Genomic DNA, 19,984 nt, shown 5'->3' on the forward strand with positions numbered 1-19,984 from the left:
AAGATACATGCCCAGGGAGCTTTTTCCAGGATTTCTGGTAATTCTGAAAATACCCTGAAGACAGCACAGTACTCAGAAAACGCACAAGCCTGACAGACCCACTCATGTGACAGAGTGCTGTTCAGTCGCAGAAAAGCCCAACCTGGAGAGCTGCACTGAGATCTGAGAAGCACTGAACTGGTAACACTCACGTGAGAGCAAGATAAACAGTAGGTGCCGCATGCTCCAATTTCTGGGGAAAACATTAGGAGAAACTCTTACCCGGTGGCACCTCTGCTGAGGAGGGTCACTAGGGGTCCGGGGGTGATGATGTGGACTTCTTACTCCATACCTTCTGCAGGGATGTTAGTAGGGGTGAATTACAGACACAGCTTTCCTCACCTTGAATCTAGCCCGTCTGCAATGGCGGTGGCACATTACTTCACAGGACTGTCCGCTGCGTGTCTCTGTTCATGCTTGCATGCCCATCTTCCTTGCACACCTAAACCTTGTCCCTTCCAGGACCGACTCTAAAGCCAACGACTCCACGAGGCCTTTCCAGACTCCTCAGAATAACACTGCACTCTTCCTTCTTAGCACTCCCATGGCACTTAAACTACAACAGACAGGTTTTTCAGTCTTTTTTTTAACAGTTTGCAATTATTCAAATTAATTTTGCTTAATTTAGCTTGCAACAATTTTGCCTTTAATTTACTAATTTATTGTTTCAATGTTTTTATTCTCTATTTTCTTCAGTTTTTAAACACATTAAGAGAAAACACACTTAACTTTATCCTGTCCTCCCCACCCCATATTTTAGTCAATGTGAGGCACAGTATTTGATAAATACTTAATACTTAATAAATACTTGTTACTTGATAAATACTGTTAAGTGATAGTGATAGTTATGTGACTGTTATGTGATAGTTCCTGCAGTATCCACGTATTATTTTTTTTAAAAAGGAGATTTTTGTCATTTGTGACCCAAGTTCTTAGGTCATATAGCCCACATTATATTTTCTTCATTTAAAGATGTGCAGAAGCTACAAAACCCACTTTGAGTAAATTCATATTATGTATATCTGACTCCCATTCAGGGGAATCCTAAAAATGTGCGATTTGACAATTCACAGTTCTGATAGTAGCAGACCACTTACTTAAATTAGCTAATGGTTTTGTACCTATTATCTCCATATAGAAAAACAAAACATAAAAACCTAGGCATTTAAAACATTTTAGTAACATGAACATAAGAATATTAAATCATTAAAGAAAAGAAATGAATATATAACAATGTAACATCAATCAATTTTACCCAGTGTAAGAAAAAAATGTAAGCTTTATTTTGGTAAGACATTTCAGATTCCCTCAGATCACAGCATACCAATAAGCAAAACATACACATACTGATTTTATACTACATGTCAAGTCCTGAATTCCCAATCCCAGGAAAGCAAGCTGCAGAATACTAGTGCTGATAACAACTACAGGTAGTATTTGAAACAAAAATAAATGAGTTTTCAGCACTTAAGTGAAATGAGGCTTTAATCAAAAAGAGACTTAATTCCACAGGGCGTCTTTTTTCAACAGTAATTAATTCATTCAAGTCTGATTTCAAGCTCAAGTGACAGTGTTATGTTTGAAGCAATTGAGAAAAGGCAATCAACATGTAAGTGGTATAATACAGTATGTACTAGATTTGGGGGCAATCTCTAACTGCATTCAATTTTTAGACCTTGTTTTGGAGTCTAATTAAACAAGAACTAGAGCTCTGACCCCACTTGGAGGAATGCAGTGAAATTGCCTTGTCTTGGCACAAGGCACGTTACAACATCGACGCTCTTTAATCAATCAGCTAACTGATTCTCCAACAGCATACTTCCTCCAGCTACAACTTTGAGGAACACACAACTTTTACCAGAAGAACATTCTGTACTTCCAGTTTTAAAAAGCAGACAATTCTATGGAGGCAACCATTTGAATATCTGAGTATACACACTGAGGTTTCTGCAACTTCATGCCGTAAGAGAAGTTTTGATTTCAGAAGTATCATTTCATGAACCCAGCATCAAATATTTACACAATACATGTTTCATACAATATTATTTTAGAAACTTCAAGTGGCATAAAATTTTTATCAAATTCAAGTTTCCAGTGATTTTAAAAAAAACAAAAGGCAGGTTACAACTGTTTTTGATCAACTGAAATATCCAGTCATAGTTATTATCTAGAAAATGCTAATGTTATGTGAAAAAATTTAGTCAAAGAAATGATTTTCAACCTTTTAAATATGCACAGCTAAACAGAAAATAAGAGGTTTGTCTGGCATATGCGTAATTAACGTCAAGGAGCTTTACAACCCTCAGCTGCTATTAGAAACTATTTCAGGTTTTACATAATTTCCACAGTCTTAATACCACTATTTTCATTCAGATAAAAGAAATGACCTTTTGAAGTCACTGACATCAGAAATGACACTTATGGACAAGAATGATAACTAGAAGCTGAGGGAAAACAGGTCTTAGCAGTTTCTCTCCAAGTATGAGGAAGGCCATATAATAAATATACAATAGATACAATAGTTTAATGGGCACTTTTCTGTTTCCCTCTTAGCCACAAAAAAACAAATCTCTGCTCAAAGCAGTCACACTTGAGAATGCTATGGGGTCTGCATATGATTTTCCCTAATTTCCTAACCACTCAGACCCTGAAATCCAAGTAAGTATTTCAATGAAAACTTTTCTCTCATTTGCATGAAGTCTGAGTCACTTTATGTAACCCACACTAAAAGTGGGTTATCTTAACAATGTGTCTTGTTATCTTTATTATTCTTAACATGACAAGGAAAAAAGCTCCAGCTGAACTTCAGACAACTCAGAAATATGTACAAAAAAATTTTTAACACAGTTCTTTAGATTTTCAAGTAAATGCACCCAAATCAAGTGTTATCAAGCTGCTAACTAGCAGCTACAACTAATGAACCATTTAAATCAGGTTGTAAATGCTTGCTAAACTGTGTTTACAAAAGCTTCTTCTTGAGAACTATAAGGACTGGAGTATTAGACTCCACACACTAGCTACGTTCATGAAGGAATTCTGTTGACCAAAGTTTAACCTAAAGCCAATTTTCTCAACTCCTTCCTCTCCCCCAAATTGTTCAAACACATTTTATGGTCCAGAAGAATATGAAGCAGGGTGTTTTATATGGCACTGTATCCTTTCAGAAACCTAACATTTCAGTGAACTGGGAGACTTTCGCCACATACTCTGTGTATTTACAGGTACTGTTCTATCTGCGCGGCATAATCTATACTGTGAGCAAGTGTGTTGAGTCAAAGGATAAGCTGAAACGCTATACTGTGACAATATATTCACTAGAGGGTTAGCATAACTTAAAAGGAAGGCATATTAGTTATTTTAGTAATTCCACTGTTTTTGTTGTATGGGCTTAACATTTTTTTTTCTTTTCTTTTGATTTTGCATTTCTATCTGAGAGAGCATCTTTTATTTTTAAGATGTGTTTGAGAGTATAAAGAATATGCTAATACAACTTAATATAAATATAAATAATATATAAGCAATCTATACGGCTACACATAAACAGGTCCAGGTGTCAGACCACTGACGTTGTACTTTCGGGATTCACTCGAATCAGTCTGGAGGCATTTCTCAGGTCCTGGAGTTGCTTGGCAGGTTTCCCCACACCCTCCTCAAACCTTTTTTCCACCACGGGGAGGACTGTTTCATACAGAAAAGATGCATTCTGTCTGATAAAAGCCTTCTTCTCTGGATCTTGCTCACACCGAAGGCTGTAATCCACATGCTGAACAGCAACCAGAATGATCTCCACCAGGCTCTCCAAAAGCACCATGTGCAGCTCTGGGAAATACAGCTTCAGTGCCTCTTCTAAGAAGCCCATGGTCTGCTTGGTGAACGCAACCACCGTGTAACTCAGGTTCACCCAGCAGTCATCCCCCGTGTATTGCTCAAAGTTACTCACCCCGCAGCTCTTCATTTCCTCTTTGAGTTTCCCCAGGGCCTCCGGAGTCATCAAATTCATCCTCCTCCACATCTCCTCTGAGTTGCGATGCTTAGTGGCTTCGATGATGATTTCTTTGTAACTATGCAAGGCTCCTTGGATGTCTTTCACCAGAAGGGCGTGGACGATGAAGGTGAGGTCGAGTCCGATGTCGCCCAGCTGTTGACAATGCTCCTTCGCCACTCTGACGCACTCGGCTGCTGTGGAGAGGCTCTCCTTACTGTCGAACACCTGCTTGCTGAAAGCATCCACGAACATGCCCATGGCTGACCTCGCCCAGACGACAAAGGCAGAGTAGCAGCCACTGTCGGTGCCTGCAAAGTCGGTCTCAAATTCCCTGGCCGTCTCCAGAAGGCTGGTAAAGAAGACGTGGCACAGCTTATGAATGTAGAGTAAGGTGGCCCCTTCAATGCGAAGCTGGCGTATTGCAGTGTGTACAGCTGCCGCCCTGTTTCTCAAAAACAGCTCACAAGCCTTCGTGCACTGGCCAAGCCGGATTAGTTGAGAAACTGCCCTGCGGGTCGCCTTGGGACCACCTCTCAGGGACCGATCCGGGGAGAGTTCAAAAACTAGTACCTCGGTGAGCTGGCGGACACGCTCATCCACTCTCGCCCTTAGTTCTTTCACAGGAGGTGGGCTGGGCTTGTCTTCTAGGTAATGGTTCAATTTATCCAGGAGGTCAACGGCACCTTCAAAGTCCCTCTGGGCAATACAGACATCCAGGTCTTCAGGCAATTCTTGGATCCATTCCATTGAGAGGTCCACCTTCTCTTCTTCTATCTCGGGAACAGTTGGTTCGTCATCGTCTTCGTCCTCAAACGGGTTACTGGCCTTGGGGGTCACTTGGGGTGGCCCTCGGGGGGCCGCTGCCTCCTCCTGTTCCCTGCGTCTTTTTTCACTGAGGGCCCTCTTGGTTTCCTCCAGCACTTCCAGCCACTCCCGTTTGATTTTTGCATTTTCTGCCTGAAAAATACGGCTCTCGGGAAACATTAACAGCTTGAACATGTCCTTCATGGGTGGGTTGTCCTTGACATTGACCACAGCCAAACCATCCAGGGGATAAAGGGCGTTGTAGCGATACATTCCCCGCCGCTGTGGCAGCCAGGTGGCCACCAGCAAACAATCGTTCATGAGAAAGCCGTGCACCCGCTGCAGCTGGGCCATGTGGTCCGCCTCGTATTCCACCAGGTCACCATTGTACACTAGGTACTGTCCCGGCGTCTCCAGCAGGTGCCTGCAGCCTTCCACCTTCTCAAGCAGGGTGGTGAGGGTTCGCTGCTTTCCTTCCTCGCCTGGCCCAGAACCGTCCCGGGAGGCGCCCCCGGGGCTGGGGAAAAAGCCGGTCTGGCCCCGGAGCTGGTCACGGCCCCCCGCGCCACCTCCTCCTTCCTCCCCTCCAGAGGCGGCGGCGGCGCCCGCGGCAGCGGCAGCAGGCAGCAGGGTAAGCGGGATGCTCTCCAGGCTGCTCTTCTGCTCGGTCAGCAGGTGGCTGAGCTGATACATCTCGCTCTCCAGGTAGGAGATCTCACGGGCCGTCTCTATGAACTGCCGGTAGTTCTGGTAGACGTTGCGCTTCAGGTTCTGCGCCGTCTCCTCCGCCAGCGCCTGGATGCGCTGTCGGTGCTCCTGCAAGTCCCGGTCCCCGTCCGACTGCTGTGAGAGCTGCTTCACGTACAGCCGCGCCTCGAAGCCGCCCGACTCGAGCTGCCGCCTCAGACGGCTCGCCCCACTGTCTGACATAGCCATCGCCATTGCCGCCCGGACTCACGCAGCCCGTGTCACTACCGCCGTGGCCGGTGCCGCCGCTGTGGAGGCCCACCCAAGCCGGGACAAACTCCAGGGCTAAGGAAGCAGGATGGAAGAGAGACGAATACGCCTGCGCCCGGTCTGAACTTCAGTCACTGCGCCTGCGCAAGGGGCCGAGTGCCGGCGATGCGCCTGCGCAGGAACTTCAGAGGCCTAGGACTCCTACGCTGGAGAAGCTACAGCGGAAGTGAGTGGAGCGCGGGGCAGAGCGATGTACGTACTACGAGGTGCTACGCATGGGCCGAGTGTGTCGTTGGTGTTTGACGTTATTCGTGAACCGTGAGGACGGTAACCAGGTATCTGAAACCTTCAACCCTAGTTTTGAGCCTACTAGGTGGTGTCATGCTGAGTTCTTTTTTTTTTAAGGCCCAGAATCTTGACTTCGGCGTTTGGAACAAGCTAAGCTCTCGTTCTCGAGCCCGTTTTCCCTGAGTCTCGCGAGATCGGCGAACTGACCAGACAGCCGGTATCTCCTAGGCGCGCGACTGGGCCCTCAGACCCCCCAGGACGTGGAGTTACCCCCTCTGTACCTCGGCAGCCATGGATGAGGACCTGGTTTTGGCACTACAGCTTCAGGAGGAGTGGAACTTGCAGGTCTCGGAGCGCGAACCGGCCCAGGAGCCCCTGTCTCTGGTGGACGCGTCTTGGGAGTTGGTGGACCCTACCCCTGACTTACAGGGCCTGTTTGTTCTGTTCAACGACCGTTTCTTCTGGGGCCAACTGGAGGCGGTCGAGGTGAAGTGGAGCGTGCGGATGACGCTGTGAGTCCCGAGCCCTGCTGGGGACGGGGCCGCCGGCGGCCCTTCTGTCTCCCCTCGCGGGCGGCGGCGTTAGCTCCGGCTCTGGATTTGGGGCAGGCGGCCCCACAGGGATTATCTTCCTTCCAGCCCCTTCCCTTCTCACCTTAAACGACTTTAAGAAAGCCCGTGGCCCATCCCGCGACAGTTTGACTTGTAAGGGGCGCAGTGAGAGAAAAGTGTGTTTCTTTGAATCTCACTTCACTAGAAAGGGCTTCCCTGGTGGCTCAGACGTTAAAGAATCCGCCTGAGACCTGGGAGACCTGTGTTTGATCCCTAGGTCGGGAAGATCCCGTGGAGGAGGGCATGGCAACCCATTCCAGTATTCTTGCCTGGAGAATCCCATGGACAGAGGAGCCTGGAGGGCTACATACAGTCCGTGGGGTCTCAGAGTCGGACACAGCTGAGCGACTAAGCACACAGCACAGTCCAAAGGCCCTTAACGGTTACTAAAAAGCGAGTTAACGCTTATCTGATTTGTCTTATGGGTGTGCTTTAGGACCCAGGTAAGAGAAACAGCCAGAATCTGCCCCAAGAGAGAGTGCCAGGGACACACTGTGTGGTGTACTTAGCAGTGAGCTCGGGAGTCAGAGTGGGGAAGGGGCTCATGTTCTCATATTTCTGGATCCAGGGGATCTAAAGGGATGCCTTTAAAAGGATCCCTTTCTGACACTCCAGGTTTGAGAAATTCTGATTTGAGATAATGTACCCGGTATATGAACGGAGTTAACAAGTAAGTCTAAGAAGTCGTTGTGTACCACTACTTGTTTTTGAATTGATATCAAAGCATCTAAAATAAGAGAGAAGATCTGATACAAAGTTGTGTGTTTAAAGTATCGATCTCTTTCATATAGGATTCCATTATAATTTTGGACATATGCTAATGGAGATCTGGCCTGCTATTACCACTATAACTGATTGAGCATAGCTTGTAGGGAGGAGACAGGGAGCAGCAAAATAGGATTATCTTCTTCAAGCTGTTATAGCCTGGTAAGGGTAAGGGAAGCCACTACTCGGATGAAATACAAGTATCTCCCAACAGAGTGGGTATACTCTCAAGAAAGCTATCCTTCATAGAGTTCTCTCAGTCTGAACTGTCCAAGAACAGTGAATAAGGATTTTGCGCTTTCGTTTCTATTTTCCTTTTGTGTATATTTGGTGATTAACAATTTTTGTGGTGGTTGTTTTCCAGGTGTGCTGGGATATGCAGCTATGAAGGGAGGGGTGGAATGTGTTCCATCCGTCTCAGTGAACCCCTTTTAAAGCTGAGACCAAGAAAAGATCTTGTGGAGGTATTCTTTGCATAAACCTGATTCTTAGCTCAGTAATTTAGAAACAGTTATTATTAGACTGCTGTAAATTAACCTGTACATGTGGGGGGAAAATCAGTTTTCCCTCACTGCAAACTTTTATTGTGGGGCAAATAATGATTACCTTATATTCTTACAGTGTTTCAAAGTTGGAGGCTTTCAGGTATGTTAGCTACTTTGATTTTTACAACAATCCTGTTTATGTTCAGTATGTGTTATCCTTATTTTTATAAATAAGGTTCAGATAGACAAAGTAGTTGGTTTAGAAGCAACCAGAAAGTTAAGATGCAGATCTTTTTATTGAGACACACAAATTTTGATTCTCTTCTGTTCAGCCACCATGGTGTCCTCCCATGACATATAGCTGAGCTGGCAGAACAAACCACTGTGAGGGCACACTTCATATCTAGAGATGGTGATCACTTCTAATAGCTGAATGAAGCAGTAGGAGCCCTCAGCTGTGTTTAGTTGAGTCCAGTAGTTGCCTGGAAATCCTCAAGATATATCTGGTGTGAGTTATCTTGCCTCAGTTGTATCACTTGAAATGTATGCACAAGAGAGCATAGGTGGTAGAGGTTGGATGGGAAATAAGTTAAAATATGCCTGGAAATATGTTGTGTAAGGATAACAAAAAGTAGTGGGTTTCACAACAATGTGAATGTACTTAGCACCACTGAACTGTACACTTAAAATAGTTAAGATGGTACATTTTTTGTTACTTTTTTGTAATCACAATTTTTTTTTAAATACTACTAAATGTTAAAGTTGTACAACAGAAATACTCAATAAAAAAAGAAACTAATAAAGGGTCAAAACCCAGATGAAATAGAAAGGTGGACATAAAAACAATATCAGCTATTATATTAAATGTAAATGGACTAAACATTCCAGTTAAAGACATGGAATGGCATATGACATTAACCAAGATGTGATTAAAACAAAGACACATATATGTTAAATATAAAAGGATGAGAAAAAGCATATCTTCCAAATATTAGACAACAGAAAATTGTTAACGGCTATCTAGTATTAATATAAAGATTTTAAGGGAAGAAGTTTTACTAGAAAAAAGGGAGACATTTTAAAATGATAAAATAACCTATTAAATACAGACACATAATGACCGTAAAAGTAATAGCATAGGTTTAAGCTTTAAACATGAAGCATCAATCAGCAGAAATGAATAAGAGAAATAAGCAATCTACAGTCATAGTTGTAGATAAAAACACAACTGAGTTAGTAATTCAGTGAAGAAGCAGGAAAAAAACAGTAAAGCATTTAAAAAAATTAAACAATATGATTAACCAAATCAACCTTACAAGGAGCGCTAATTGGAACAGCCCTGATTGAAAACTGAATTTGTTGCATAAACAATGTTGGCTTAAATAACACATGAATGATTTTTTTCTTAAGGTAATAGGCAAGAAGAAAATGGGAACTATGTGGTAATGCTTCAAGTGAGCATTTGCTGTTGGCAGAAAGTTATAATGTAAAGTCAGGAGTAAGATGGGTGGAGGAAGAATAGAGGGACTGGCCTGTATTTGAAGTAGCTTCCTAAATTATAATGAATAGAATTCAGAAAAGGAAAAAACTTTAACTGGTTAAGGAGGTAAAGAAAAGTTTTACAGATCTGGATTTCATTACTACTAACATCAGCACGCCTACCACTCACTGTGTTGAGTACCTACTGTGTGCCAGACTAATCTAGTTATTCTAGAATTTGCTTTTGATGTTTGTTGTTGTTCAGTTGCTAAGTCATGTCCAACTCTTTGTGACTGCAGCCCTCCAGGCTCCTCTGTCCATGGGATTTCCCAGGCAAGAACACGAGTGGGTTGTCATTTCCTTCTCCAGGAGGCGAGCCTAACAGGACAGAATTGAATTCTGACATGTAGACATGGTAGAGGAGACTACTTTTGGCAGAAGGAATGGGTATGCTGTGGACAAAAGTGAGGCCACTAGGCTTATGGCATATTTAGGTCTAGAAGTAGTTGTTTTTGACCATTTATATTACAGTGGTGGGAAATTGAGGTGTTTGGGGACAATGATGTATAGATAGAGCCTAAATGTGGGAAATGGTAGATAAATAAAAATGGAAATGTTCAGTAAAATGCCATGTACCATTTTCAAGACATGTTTGAATTGAACCAAAAATTAGGAACCTAAGTTGTTTCTCTTTAATGAGAATAGTTATTATTTTAGAATGTTGAAAAACATCTGAAATGTAGAATGACCTTTAAATTTGAGTCTCAATAGAGTGGCATTGTCTTGAAAAGATGAGAATTGGTAAATGTTTGATTCTTGCATTTCTTTATTCATATAATTCTATACAACTAAAATTCATTAATGCCAATCTAGTGTTTCTGATGAAAATTTAAAAAAAAATTATGGAGGATTATGAAAAAAGCTATGCTTTTGAGGACCTTTATGATTTTCACTTTTTTTAGAATAGATTATGAAATATCAGCTATAAATGCTTTTGTAAACTTTATACCTAAATTATTCCATCCTTGGTATGGAATGAGCAGTAAGTTTTATTGTTTGTTTTAAAATTTTACATGATTTAAAGTCCTCAAACTACAGAAGACTATACACAGAGAAATCTTGGTCTCCCCCATGCCTCTATTCTGACCTTTTCACCTATAAAGGATACTGTTGTTAGTTTTTTTCCTATCATTCTCTTTGGCCAGTATTTATATCCACTCTTATCTACTCCCCACCACATAGCATACTTCTTATATAAAATGCTGAGTACACTCTTCTGTACCTTGCCTTTTTCTGTTAAAACAATACATTCTATAGCCTCCTCCATATCATTTCATAGAGATACTTTTCATTCTTTTTTATGGCTACATAGAATTCCATTATGTGGCTGTACCATAGTTCTTTCAATGAGGCCCCTATTACTAAACATTGTTTTCACTCTTTCACTATTGTAAGCAGTGCCACAATGAAATACCTCATACACGTGGCCTTTCATTTTAGTCTAGGTGTTGCTGAGTCTAACAATAAATGTGTTTGTAAATATGTTAGATGTTACCAAATTTTCCACAAGGGTTGTACTATTTTGCATTCCTACCAGTGATCCCTGGTGGCTACTGAGCCAGATTCTGGCTAAATCTGGCTAAATCTACCAGATTCTGGTAAAGAATCTGCTTGTCAATGCAAAAAACTGGGGTTCAACTGGGGTTGGGAAGATCCCCTGGAGGAGGAAATGGCAAGCCACTCTAGTATTCTTGCCTGGGAAATCCTACAGACAGTGGAGCGTGGCGGGCTGTGGTCCATGGGGTTGCAAAGAGTGAGACATGACTTCCTGACTAAACAACAGCAACAACAATCAGTGATATATGGGAATGCTTATTTTCCCTTAGCTTTACTAATAGAGTCAAACTTTAGTTTTACCAGTCTCAATAAGCAAGAAGTTATATACTTATGTAATAACTCACATATCTGTTTTTACAAATGAAGTTGAGCATTTTTTCATATGTTTATAGATCATTTATATTTCATCTTCTGTGATCTGTCCATGACATTTGCCTATTTTAAAATCAGATTGTTGATCATTTTCCTGTTGATTTTTAGGAGTGCTTTATAATTTAGGAGTTAATAGCCTGTGAGATAGTTGCACATATATTTTCCTGAGTTTGATTTTTTCACTTTACTGATAACATTTTTTTCCCCATACAGAATTTTAAAATTTTCATGTAGCTGAATTTATCAGTCTTTTCTACTGGATTTTGGTTAACAATTAAAAAGGCTTCCTTTGAACAGGAAATTAACCTGGGATCTACAGGACTTTGGATATTATATGCGAAGTTTTGGGAATGTATGCTTATATAATTTTTCTAGAAAGATGGTTCATGACTTCTGTCAGTATGTGAAAGGAGCCTGTGATTCAAAGAAGGTTAAGACTCCAGGTAGAGTCAGAAAATGCATTTTTATTTTCAGAAGCACCATAACAAATTAATGTGATTGTTTTTTGTTTCAGACCCTCTTGCATGAAATGATACATGCCTATTTATTTGTCACTAATAATGATAAAGATCGGGAAGGGCATGGTCCAGAGTTTTGTAAGCATATGCATCGCATCAATCGCCTGACAGGAGCCAATATAACGGTATATAAAGCCACACACATTTATCATATTTAGTAGTTATTTATTCAGTATTTCTTGGGATTTAATTAAAAATAGAGAACTGGGTAGAAACAAATACTGTGTTTGAGGATTTCCCAGGGCAAATGAGGGGCCCAGAGAAGCAGACCGGCTTATCTGGGACCCCATAGTAGAAGACAGCAGTTCTAGTGACATCCCTGAGATCTCGAACCTCTGGGAGCAGCTTGTGCAGAGTTATTGCAGGCCTGAGTACCTCTCTTCTGGACTATTACTAACATCTCCTAATTACATTTCCTCATTGTCTCTTCCTTCAATCTGTCCTATATTCTGCTGCTATTATATGTTACTCCCTTCATCAGAAGTCTGTGACTTGCATTTCTGCATAATGTGGGAGGTGGGAGAGCCTGGGGTCAGAAAGCAGGAAGAGCCAGGTTGCCTACTTCCCGATGCTGGCGCCACTGATGGTGGGACCTACTTAAACTCTTCCATGCTTTGGTTTACTCGCACTAAAAGGAGGATGATAACAATCCTTAGGCTACTGGATCCTTGTAAGGGCTAGAGAAAACGCAACCAAAAACATTTTAGTGCAGTTTGGGTACTAATTAAATATTAGTTGTCTTTGTTATTATACATTCATTTATCCAGTAACCTTACTGTTCCTTTTTTTTTCACTTTCCACAACTCCCCTGCCTATGTTTCTAACGGAACTTTTCATCTCTGCCTTTCCTCATATAGTCTCTCCCTAAAATGTGCCTCTTCTATTTTCTGTCAAAATGATCTTCATCTTTACAGTGGGATATAACTTCTCCCTCCTTTTAACCTCCTCAGCAGATATGTAGCCTTTTACAATGTTACATTCTGCTTTCATACCCCAATAGGGTGGCTCTTACCTATCTATACACACCTGCGTGTCTTTATACACACCTGCACAAGATGTGTGACATAGTGCCTCTACAAGCACTTCAGTTCAGTTCAGTTGCTCAGTTGTGTCCGACTCTTTGCTACCCCGTGAATCACAGAACGCCAAGCCTCTTTGCTGCTGCTGCTGCTGGCCGCTGCCGCCAAGTCACTTCAGTCGTGTCCGACTCTGTGCGACCCCATAGACGGCAGCCCACCAGGCTCCCCCGTCCCTGGGATTCTCCAGGCAAGAACACTGGAGTGGGTTGCCATTTCCTTCTCCAATGCATGAAAGTGAAAAGTGAAAGGGAAGTCTCTCAGTCGTGTCCGACTCTTAGCGACCCCATGGTCTGCAGCCCACCAGGCTCCTCCATCCATGGGATTTTCCAGGCAAGAGTACTGGAGTGGCCCCGCCTCCCTGTCCATCACCAACTCCCGGGAGTTCACCCAAACTCATGTCCATTGAGTCGGTGATGCCATCCAGCCCTCTCATCCTCTGTTGTCCCCTTCTCCTCCTGGCCCGAATCCCTCCCAGCATCAGTCTTTTCCAATGAGTCAACTCTTTGCATGAGGTGGCCAAAGTATTGGAGTTTCAGCTTTAGCATCAGTCCTTCCAGTGAACACCCAGGACTGATCTCCTTTAGAATGGACTGGTTAGATCACTTAGCAAGTACTGAATTTAACTGAACCAAAACAAATATTAATTCCTACAGAGATTAAATGCCTTGGTGTGTTTAGTGTTTAGAAATTTCCTTATTTTAAAAAGCAGTAAAAGCCAGTGTGATGGAAAGGGAGAGTACTCACCCTCCATATATTATTTTCTAGCTGTCAGTTTAATTTTCTAGAGAGCTCACTTCATTACTGGACTAAGGTCCTTTAACATCAAATAAGTGGCTTGCTTTAACACAGTCACATAAAATCCAGATTAGCAAAGGAATTACGCAGTTGCTAGCATAAAAGACATTCACACTTTAAGCAAAATTCTAGTGTACTTCCTGTTGTTCAGTTGGAAGAGAATTCAGGAGGTTTTTATCAGGTAGACAGCTCTTGCTTTCCCAGGTTACATTCTGTTATAGCAGACTCCATGGGGCATCCACATTGAGGACAGTTTTTAGTTAACTACATTGTTAAAGTTACAGCCCCAGGCTATAGAAATTACAGAAGTTGGAATCAGAATAGATCCAATTCCCTGTCTTTTTTACCACTGAATTACTAGGCGAGGTGTTCTCAACATAAGAGAGAAGGCAGGGTCTTAAAAGCCTCCTTGTTCCCAAACCTCTGTCCTCACAGTCTCTTCTGCACTTACTATAATTTGCATTGCTTGCATGCTTGCCAAATAATAGAATTTGTTTGCTTATAGTAGAGAGATAGTGAATATAAAACTATCTGTAGAGTTACAAAAAGCTTAGTATTGTTTCCCACAAGGGGAATTTATTAAGAGCTTAAAAAAAACAAACCTCATATGCTGCTGTTGCTCCTTACCTTATATAACTAATAACGTTCCACTGAGAGGACAGGAGGAAAAGTTCCTCAGTCATTTGGAAGTATCATTTGTAAAATGGTGCCGTGCCAGCCTCAGTGCCACCATGTGGGAGGGCTCACCTTCCTTTCAGCCTGAACTCTTCTCTGTCTGTCTGCTGCTTAGGTTATAAGTAAGAGTTCATCTAGAGCGTGAAACAGAGGGATCCTGTTTAAGGACTGAAAAGCACATTTAAAGAGAATTTGTCTCAGTGAAGTTTCTCATTCACTCAATCACCACTTACTGAGCACCTTCCTTATGCCAAGCTGGTAATAACCACTACGGATACAAGGATGAGAACATTCAAACCCTGGAGCGCTTTTCACCTATAAACAGATACAGTGGTACCCCAGAAAGCTTGTTGTGAGGAAATGAGCAGAGCTGGGCGAAGGTGGAGAATGGATTTGGCAGAGGCAGCCTGAGACCAGGTGCTTGTGTGTGGGCCCAGAGTTGATAGGGAAGAGTCCTCCGGAATCCTTTGGAATGGTTATCTATAGGGGAAATTTCAACCTAAGCAGTGGGAACACTTACTGATTATGACATTCTATAAAATCTTTATCCTAGTTTTTCATCATTTAGAAAGTGGGTTTCTAAGACTTGTACCATGTATAGAAGCTTTTTGTTTTTTTAAATTTGTCTTCTAGTCTCACATTTTTCTATCTTTACATAGGTTATGTAGCACTAAATTATGGGAATCTGCTAATTCCCATTAAAATGAACTTTTGAAGAGAAGCTAAATATAGTTACTATCTTTCCCAAAACATAACTTCAGAAAACCCTTGAGAAGTTGGAAAGTTTAAAAAGTGGCTGCTTGTTTATTACATATATTTTCTTAAACTTGTTAACTCGCCTACTTAATGCTAAGAACTGTGTCTCGGCCCAGGTGTACCATACTTTCCATGACGAGGTAGACGAGTACCGTCGACACTGGTGGCGCTGCAACGGGCCGTGTCAGAACAGTAAGCCGTATTACGGCTATGTGAAGCGTGCCACCAACAGGGCACCCTCCGCCCATGACTACTGGTGGGCTGAACACCAGAAAACCTGTGGAGGCACTTACATCAAAATCAAGGAACCAGAGAACTACTCAAAAAAGGGCAAAGGAAAGACAAAACTGAGAAAGCAGCCAGTATCAGAAGCAGAGAATAAAGGTAAGTCTGCTTATAGTCTTCCTGCTTTTCCACTACCGTGGCTAGTTCTCTGAAGGACACTCAGAGAACTGGCATTAAGATAAAGCTTAAATTAATTTATTCAAAAGAGAAAAAGGCAAAACAAGAAACTTGGTTTCAACTGAAGCCCATTTTAATTTTTTTTTAATTATTTTTCTCTTATTAGACATAAAACCCTTTTTTGAAGACACAAACATTTTTTGAAGAAAAGAAAAAGATAAAGCTTAAAGAGTGTTTCTTGTGTAGATGTTTTCAAGTGTGGACTTAAAGTGGAAAAAAATCCCATTGTCCATAAAACAGTGGTAGAAAAATATATTTTGCTCTATATATTTGTGAGAAAAAGTGGGAATAGTTTCCACTGCTAAAATTTAAGGGTAAAGTCCCTTTCCCTCTCCTGACTCACTGGGTCATTAGGAAACAGAAGGCAAAAAAAAGATTGTCAAGGTAAAAACAGTAATTCAAATAACAATGCCCGGAATGTAAGTCCTAGCTACACCCCTTCCTATCAGTTGGAGTCCATCCAAGCAACTTCTGTTGATGTATGTATTTTCATTAGAAGAATGGGAAAAGGATATGGCACGTATATGCTAACACTTCAAGATTTACCCCTTTGCTCTGCAGTTCATAGTTACTGCCCTTTGAAGGGGTAACCAGGTTACTAAAGTTAATGTTTCTTCCCTTGGGAAGTTGTTGATTGGATGTGATAAGGATTCATGGACATAAGCTTTCTCAAATCTGAAACGTTCACTAAGTTGAGAAACTATAGAAGAATTTATGTCGAAAGATTATATCCTGTTTTGTGAGCTGGGAAGATAATGCAGTAGCAGATTTTCCCCATCTGGGACATGGTTTTCTTGATAAAAGTTATTGTGCTATTGATATTTGCATGATAGAAATGCTTATCTAAGTATGAGATGGTGTTTTGTTTTGAAGAGAGGGTGTTTTGTCCTTTATGTGTTCTTGATATCAGAGCTGTCTGACTGCTGAAGGTTGTCCTCCTGTTAATAGAGAATTACAGTATAGTTCTAAGTTAGAACAAAACAGTATTTCTTCATTTGGAAAAACTATCCATTAGCTTAATACTTGTTATGGTATAAATTTTGAATCAAGGAAAAATCTTGCTTCTTTTGCAGACAAACCGAACAGAGGGGAGAAACAGCTGTTAATCCCCTTTACCGGGAAAGGTTATGTCCTAGGGGAAACCAGCAATTTTTCATCTGGGAAATGTATCACTTCACATGCTATTAATGAAAGCCAAGAGCCTTTACGTCAAGACCATTCAGCAAATGCCCTGAGACCTCATTCTAAAACTGAGGTGAAATTTGAACAGAATGGTCCAAGTAAAAAGACTTCCGTAGCATCCCCTGTTCTCAGTACCAGTCATCAGAATGTCTTAAGCAACTACTTCTCTAAAGTGTCCGTTGCCAGCAGCAAGGCTTTCAGAAGTGTGAGTGGGTCTCCAGTGAAGAGCCTCACAGTGGGCGACAGCACTACAAAGTCGGTCTCTGCCGGTTCTCAAAGGAGGGTTACATCTTCTAGGACATCTCTAAGAAATTCCTTAAAAGCCATGGAATCGACATATGTCACTGTGCCCCAGGATGCAGGTGGGCCTGAAGGTAAACTCCCAAGTAAACGACCCAGGATAGAAGACAAGACTTTTTTTGACCTCTTTTTTATCAAGAAGGAGCAAGCGCAGAGTGGTGGTGGTGATGTGACGAGTAGTTCGCATCCTCCAGCTGCAGCGCAGAGTCCCAGCGGTGCATCCGGTCAGAGCAGGGTGGTGCACTGTCCCGTGTGTCAGGACGAGGTTTCGGAGACACAGATTAATGAGCACTTGGACTGGTGCCTTGAACGTGATAGCACCCAAGTCAAAAGCTGAAAAAAATCTCTGAAAAATGAACGGGCCTCCAATGTCCACCTTTATTGCCTCACTACTACACTCAGGAATTCCTGATTAATAAGATTTGCAGGCTATAATCTAGTTCATCAATATTAAATGTTCTACTTTATATAAACATATGAGATTGTAATTAAAAAGTATTTTGCCTAGAGGTGCTATACTCTTGTTTTATGTACACTGGAGCCCAGAATTTCTTCTGGATGCATTCATGTATAATTTTTAGATACTTCTTTCTGGCTTTTAAAAGTATTTAAATCTGTTAATCTTTTTATTTATTTTCCTTAAAACATTCAGTGAGGAATTCTGTCAGGTATTTGGTTAGATTGAGTATTTCATTATTAATATTAAAATTCATTCCCAGAACTGCCAGTATCCATAGTGTCAGACATATTGACCAAAATTACAAACTAGTTGTTTTAGGGTACTCAAGGTTTTTGGGTTTTTTTCTTCCAAATTTTAACATTTCCTGTATTATAAAGATTTTTATTTTTCTGTTTCACTAAAAGGTGGCAGATTTTATAGTAAATAGATATTTATAGTAAATATTATATAGATATGTATTCTATATATTGATACTTATAGTATCTACTTATAGATAAGTATAGTAAAATAAATTTCTTTTGGAATATCGCTAGTAACAAATAGCTACTGTAATTCTGTAGGCCAGAGCTTAGCTGTTTTCTCAAAATTTTAGATGCTAACATAACAAAGTTGCCTAGTTTATGTACAAGTGAAACATCATCTGGAAACAGGATTATGAACCTTAAGCCAAAGTTGAAACCATTTAGGAATACCATTTTGCCTATGCCAAGTATTTCTTTTAAAAAACATTCTTTTTTATGTTACAACAAAGGGACAAAGATAGTTTGATGAAATTTACTTTGTTGTCTCATGGCTATAACGCCAGCCTGTTGGCATATTTTCAAGGCCTTAGTTCATAAGTTTTTTCTTTTTCTTTGTTGCAACATGACTTTTACATACATAGGTGCAGCTGGGCTCCCCTCTATGTGATCACTAGAAGTTACCCTAGAAGGTGTCCTCATGGGCGTCTCTTGTAGTCAAAACCCACAGCCCCCAAGTAACCACTGTTTTCATCTGTCACCTCAAGTTAGTTTTTGAACTTCATGAAGTCGTATCTTTGTTGCTTTGGGTAGCAGAAGTTCCTTCTTTTCATTGCTCTGTACTGCTTGTATGAATATGCCAATTTATCATTCTAATATTACTGAACATTGGCATCATCTGTTCAGGGCTGGCCATTGGTGAACAGAGCTGCTAAGAACATTCTTATTCGTTTCTGTTGAGCATATCCCCAGACTGGAAATGCAGGGTCACCAGGTCACCAGCTTCTGTTTAGCTTCAGTAAATCCTGCCAGTTTACCTACCAGCAATGTATGAGACATTATTGTTCTGTCCTTTTCATTTTTAGCCTATCTCAGTGAGTGTTTATGAGTTTTGATTCTTCTGAAGCATGAAGTTAAACCATAGTATTTAATAAATATTTATAAATGACTTAAAATGTGTATTATGTTGAATATATACATTTATACTCATACAAGATCATTTAACAAATTATGTTTAGGGAACATTTTTTTGTGTGCCAAAACCATACAAAGCTCTGGTTCTATAAAGTATATGATAGCCCACCCATGGCCTCAAGGAGTAGTACAACCTATCAGGGAGTGAAACAAAAGCAGATTAATTTCGAAATAGTTAAGTGCTGTGGGAACTGGAAAGGACAATCAGCCCAGCCCAGGGCTTCAGGAGATGGAGGAGACAAACTCTACACCAAAGTTGGGTGTTCTAGGGCAAGTCAAGTTAGTCCAGAGCAGGATGGAGAGAAAGGGCCTTCCAGAGAGAAGGAACACTAAGGTCTGGCAGCAGCCCAGCACATTCTACTGGGAGAACTGAGCTCTTCCAGATGAACAGAGTAAAATGTGAAGGGTGAAATGGTAGGAGAAAGACTGCAGATAGGACAGATTCAAGTAAACCTTTGAGGCTGAAAAACCCATCTATTGCATTCTCCACTTAAATCGTTTGTATGGTCCCTGTTAATACACATCTGTCGATTCACGTTGGGGTGGGGCTGTGGGGATCGGGAAGGCTTATATACCAGCCAAGAACATCTGAGAAGTGTTTTGAGGGGTTCACGGTGGGGGTGGCAAGAGGGGGGAAGGGCAATGGCTGGGATGGAGAGAAGATGGCTTCCAGAAATATTTAGGTTGTAAAATAAGAATTGGTCAATAAGTTTTAAGGCATGATGGGAATATGTTAACTGGCAAGAAAGTTGAAGTTAATTTAAAATTTGGAATTAAGACGTCAATATCTAAGAATTCTGATACTCCCAAATCTGCTGTTTTATATTAGGAAAAAAAAAAATCAGTTTTATGTTCTGTTGGTTTTTCACTTTTAAAAATCAGGGGTCAACTTTTAAATGTTATTGCCCTTCATTTGAAGAGA

General features: G+C 41.2%; 2 protein-coding genes across 7 annotated transcripts; one reads left to right on the forward strand and one right to left on the reverse strand.

Annotated features, from left to right (window-relative positions):
* Nucleotides 1-1,300: 1,300 nt before the first annotated feature.
* EXOC8 (exocyst complex component 8) lies at nucleotides 1,301-5,906 on the reverse strand. The gene has a single exon (XM_070782206.1). The coding sequence runs from the start codon at nucleotides 5,768-5,770 to the stop codon at nucleotides 3,593-3,595; it is 2,178 nt and encodes a 725-aa protein (XP_070638307.1). The 5' UTR covers nucleotides 5,771-5,906; the 3' UTR covers nucleotides 1,301-3,592.
* A 78-nt stretch (nucleotides 5,907-5,984) lies between these two features.
* On the forward strand, nucleotides 5,985-19,043 carry SPRTN (SprT-like N-terminal domain). Of its 6 annotated transcripts, none has more exons than XM_070782207.1 (6): nucleotides 5,987-6,120; nucleotides 6,191-6,585; nucleotides 7,814-7,913; nucleotides 11,917-12,045; nucleotides 15,342-15,609; nucleotides 16,761-19,043. In XM_070782207.1, the coding sequence occupies exons 2-6, from the start codon at nucleotides 6,365-6,367 to the stop codon at nucleotides 17,504-17,506; spliced, it is 1,464 nt and encodes a 487-aa protein (XP_070638308.1). In that variant the 5' UTR covers nucleotides 5,987-6,120; nucleotides 6,191-6,364; the 3' UTR covers nucleotides 17,507-19,043. The 6 variants fall into 6 exon arrangements, with proteins under 6 accessions (XP_070638311.1, XP_070638308.1, XP_070638310.1 ...); XM_070782209.1 differs by having other exon boundaries at nucleotides 6,020-6,037; XM_070782210.1 differs by lacking the exon at nucleotides 11,917-12,045 and having other exon boundaries at nucleotides 5,985-6,120.
* Nucleotides 19,044-19,984: the final 941 nt, after the last annotated feature.

Source organism: Bos indicus, chromosome 28, assembly GCF_029378745.1.
Source record: "Bos indicus isolate NIAB-ARS_2022 breed Sahiwal x Tharparkar chromosome 28, NIAB-ARS_B.indTharparkar_mat_pri_1.0, whole genome shotgun sequence".
NCBI lineage: Eukaryota > Metazoa > Chordata > Mammalia > Artiodactyla > Bovidae > Bos > Bos indicus.